Genomic DNA, 4954 nt, shown 5'->3' with positions numbered 1-4954 from the left:
TATAAAAAAAATTATCACTTAAAAGTTAAAATTTTAAGAATTTTTTTGTGTTATATAAAGGAACAAATTCAACTATATAGAATAAAATAAAGCAAGTCAATTAAAGAGAACGAACAGAAAAATAGAGCTAATCAATGACACTATCATATACATATCGGAGTTTCACAAAATAAGGGAATGGGATGAGAACAGTACTACAATATTATATATGAGCAATAAACAATAGTACAGTTTTATTAGCAGAGAAAAAATGGAGAAGACAGAAGCATAGAAAAAAAAAAGATGAAAAATTCACTTGAAAATTCTTGAAAAGTCACTTCAAACAATCCTTCAAAATCTGATGGGTTTGGATGGGATTGTTTTATGAATTTGGTATTTATAGATAACACTAGAAAGTCCTTCAAAATCCCTCTCACACAACAATCCTTTAAAATTCTTATATTTTTGAATACCAATGGATTGTTTTTAAGTTGTAAAAAATCTCAAATGAATACCAATGGATTTTAATGGACTCTTTAAAAAATCTTGAAAATCCAGATTGAATACCACTGAATTATTTTTAAGTGACATAAAATCCTGATTGAATACCAATGAATTTTTTTACTCAAAAAAAGTCTTTTAAAATCCTACGAAATCCTAAACCAATACACCTGTGACACCCTTACTACCCCAACACATACATCATAATAATGTAATTAAATTAAGAAAAATAAACTTTAAAATTTGGTAAAAGGGTTCACATAAACTTCAAAAATCGTTCTTTAATAACCTTGAATATTAAAGATTTAGAAAATGAAACACAAAAGTTTACAAATTATTTTCAAAATGATATTTACAATTCCAAATCCATATAAAAATTCTTTCCTAAAAGTCCTCTGCCCCGATGTCACAATATCAAAGCATACCCCTAATTTAACTGTTGGCATTCTAGATGCCACTCGCAGCCGGATCTTCCTCACCTAAAACATCCACAAAATTGTACGGTGAGAAAAGAAAACATCTATATGTAAAGTACATACAAACACACAACATATCATCTCATTATAACTCGATACTTAACAAAATATTCATAAACATTTCAATGTATCATAACTTTATCAATTGCGCATCATCATCACGTCACAATTCGCAATCACAACAATCATCACAAATCTTACAATCAACCCTATGCCAAGGTCACGCCTATAGCATCTCTTGCCCAAGGTCGTGCCACCCCCGACATAAGTATTAATTGTCTCACACATCCCACCCTATGCCAATGGTACACTCGTCCCTAAAATATCACCTACCCAGGGTTCGTATCATCCCTGATCATCCAGGAGTACGCTCGTCCCTGAAGCATCACCTACCCAGGGTTCGTATCATCCCTGATCATCCAGGAGTACGCTCGTCCCTGAAGCATCACCTACCCAGGGTTCGTATCATCCTTGATCATCAAGGGGTACGCTCGTCCCTGAAGCATGAGTGTGAGGAACCACAATCACATCACAATCACATTCCACACAACATCTCATTGTTCAATTCCATACACACATCAGATAAGTCCAAAATAATGGGTTTCATATATCTCAAGCAATTCACACCTAAGTCATCAATTTTACCAATTAATATAATAATCAATGGAATTATCAATTTAATACAATCTTAACATAAATAGTAAAATTCCCAATTATTCCAAAACCTAACACACAGACACTTTCTACAGTTTCGTTCTCCCTCTCAGATTATCTTTTTTACAAATTAAATATGTATTTCTAATCCTCAACACATACAAAATTTAATGGGATCATCAATTTCTCAAACAGAAATATTCCAATTTTTCCAAAACCTAGCTTACAGACACTTTTCTATAATTTCGTTCTCTCTCCCAGAGCATCATTTTTACAAATAATATATATATTCATGATCCTAAATTCATACAGAATCATGTAAAACCAATAATTCTCCAAACAGAAATAATTATAAAATTACTCATAATCTTAAGGGCTCTTCCTCTACCCAGTTCCCTCATGTAACTACATATAAATAATTCCCTTTTCCCCCGTACCTGGATGAGCAGAAGATGAATGGTCTTGGTGTGATCTAAGATCGTTCCTGAGTACTCTTCCTTAGAGCTCTTTGTTTCTTCTCTTTTTTTCCCTAACCCTTCAGAACGCAAATGAGGCAGATAGGGTTAACACCACCTGACTCCTTTCTTAAAATTAATCCATTGGACTGGGTCAACCCAACCCATTTTCCTTCTCTTCTAACCCACTTCTAATTTTCCTCAAAATAATTAAATAAAATAAATACATGTATATTATAAAATATTTTTTCTCTATAATAATAATATATTTCTGACCCTAAATATAATAATATAATTTCAATAACAAAATATCATATAAAATCAACATTCTCTTAAAACATATAAATATTTATTTAAAAATGCTAATAAAAAATACTTATTTAATACGTACAAAATAATTGTCCAAAATAATAATTATTTAAAACGTACAAAATAATATTCCTCTATAATTATTAAAATAATTATGACCAAATACCATCTAATAATAATAATAATAATAATAATAACCTTTTTGAAAATTGGGGTGTTACAACACCCCCCTAAGTTTCTAGTTGTTCAACATTTTAAGAATCCAATTATTATTTCCTCTTAACTTGATTTTAATTTTTTTTATTAATATTTTGTTATATAAATTAGTCTTTGAGATTAAATTTTTTTTGTTAATGATAATGTTTGTTATTATATCATATTATGATTGATTTAATTATTAATACCCATTTTTCTATTTAATATATGTCAAATCTTATAACAATTTTTTTTTTCTTTCTCAATGGTTATGACAGGAAAAAGTTGTTTTAAAAAATGTTTTTTATTTTTAAAAAATAATATTTAACTATAAGTAAATAAAAAAATTATGTTATGTGGTTTGATGGAAAATGTGAGAAAATTAAGAAAAAAAATAGAGACAAATTTTGTGGCGGTTTAAAACTGCCACAGAAATGTTATATCAAGAAATATTTAGATGAATTTTGTGGCGGTTGTAAACCGCCAGAAAATGACAAACAAGTCAAACAAAAATGCATTTTGTGGCGGTTTCAAACCGCCACAAAGAGATTGAATTTTCTGGCACCAAAACCAGTGTTTAGAAAATATCCGCTGCAAACGGTTTTTGGCGACCGTAGATCCGGTGGTTATTGGTGACGCCGGTAATGCAATTTGTGGCGGTTTTTAACCGCCAAAAACTACAAAAATAACCGTCACAAATCACACATTTTTTTTGTAGTGCAAGTAGGAAAAAAGATAACAGAAAGAGTAAAAATGATTGAAAATGAATATATAAATTAAACAGTGAGATTGAAAATGAAAGTACAAGGGAGAGGTAATTTTATATAATTTGATGATGACATTGTTTTGTTCCATCCAGTTATTTTGGGACCCACTAGGAAACTACCATGCACCTTCCTCCCCCAACATGACTTATGTAATCTTTATTGACATTTGTTTCTGCCTCCCACGCAGTTTCATCGCAACTCCCTCAAAAGCTATAGTTTCCTTATAAATGATGTAACACGTCTCTATCTTTTCGTTCGCCTTTCACGTTATATTAAAAGCTACTTCAAGTGTTCCATGACTTCCATCCCTCGATATTATTTATGTTAGAAGAGGCCATTTAGTCATTTAACTTTTCACATTCGCTATCAATTGTAATGGCTACCGAGAGAACTCTCAAGCCATCCAAGTGGTTCTCGAACAAGAGTCTCAAGCTTAGTCTTCATCGCCGAAGATCATCAAGATCCTCCAACTCATTATCATCGAGTTCTCCAAGATCCCCCATGTCAGTATGCACAACCCCCAAGAATGGAGAGAATGGCCTCATGGAAGCTTTTCGCCACTTTGATGGTGATGGAGATGGCAAAATCTCAGCCTATGAACTAAGGTCATATTTTGGGTCCATTGGAGAGCACATGTCTCATGAAGAGGCTGAAGGGGTGATCCATGACCTAGATTCCGATGGGGACAACTTGTTGGACTTCAAGGATTTCATGAAGCTGATGAAGAAGGATGGTGGTGGTGATGATGAGGGGGATCTAAGAAAGGCTTTTGAGATGTTTGTGTGGGAGAAAGAAGGGTGTGATTGTATCACCCCAAAAGGGTTGCAAAGGATGTTGCACCGCCTCGGAGATGATAAGTCCTATGATGAGTGTGTGGCCATGATTGATGCCTTTGACATTGATCACAACGGGGTCCTTGATTTTGATGAGTTTTACCAAATGATGGCCTAATCAATCAACAATCTGTTGATTCATATCTAGTATGCATGTTTTTTTTTATGTATATGGTTCTTGTTCAATCCAAAACAGGATCAGCAATTGCAAAGTTGCGGGGTTTTAATGGATATGCTTCAATACTTGAACTTTTATGTAAATATGTAGAGGTGACCTGTTATATTTTCAAATAAAACAATGTTTATTGAGATTTCTTAAATGCGTTTAATATATTTTTTAAAATTATCGGTGCGAAGTGTTCAACAATTGGGACTGTCCAAGTTGCGGATAGAAGGAATGAGTAGTAGTGACGATTGAATAGTATTATGCAGAATGTCTTATATTTGAATTATGATGTGATTATTGTAATAAAGACGATTTAAATTATAAAAAATTTATTAATTTTATTGATGGTTAATATTTACTAATAAATTTATCTAATTATTTTTATCGAAATCTCTTTTCTTAATACATTTTTATATATTATCCACTAAATTTAAATTCAAAACTTAAAACAAGAGACCGAACTAACTAGTTATTGGTTAAATGTATACAGATTATTATATATAACTTTTTTTTTTTGTATTTTCACCAAAATATTCTAAATTAATGGTGATTTTCAGGTTCTTTGTGGGATTTGTTTGTACGAATTAATTTATGAGAAATGTTAATAACATATGTACAG

The 4954-nt window shown here is 31.6% G+C and overlaps 1 protein-coding gene across 1 annotated transcript; it reads left to right on the top strand.

The window, feature by feature from the left end:
- The first annotated feature begins 3549 nt into the window (after positions 1–3549).
- On the top strand, positions 3550–4489 carry LOC109818271 (putative calcium-binding protein CML41). The gene has a single exon (XM_020383715.3). It carries the CDS (start codon positions 3712–3714, stop codon positions 4285–4287), a length of 576 nt encoding a protein of 191 aa, XP_020239304.1. The 5' UTR covers positions 3550–3711; the 3' UTR covers positions 4288–4489.
- Positions 4490–4954: the final 465 nt, after the last annotated feature.

This window comes from Cajanus cajan, chromosome 5 (genome assembly GCF_000230855.2).
Source record: "Cajanus cajan strain Asha chromosome 5, NIPB_CcT2T_4, whole genome shotgun sequence".
Taxonomy (NCBI): Eukaryota; Viridiplantae; Streptophyta; class Magnoliopsida; order Fabales; family Fabaceae; genus Cajanus; species Cajanus cajan.
The sequence above is the reverse complement of the archived record's forward strand: the minus strand, read 5'-3'. Positions and strand labels throughout refer to the sequence as shown.

What these genes read in the sequence shown, in the direction of transcription:
- LOC109818271 (XM_020383715.3), top strand. Translation starts at nt 3,712, where the DNA reads ATGGCTACCGAGAGAACTCTCAAGCCATCCAAGTGGTTCTCGAACAAG.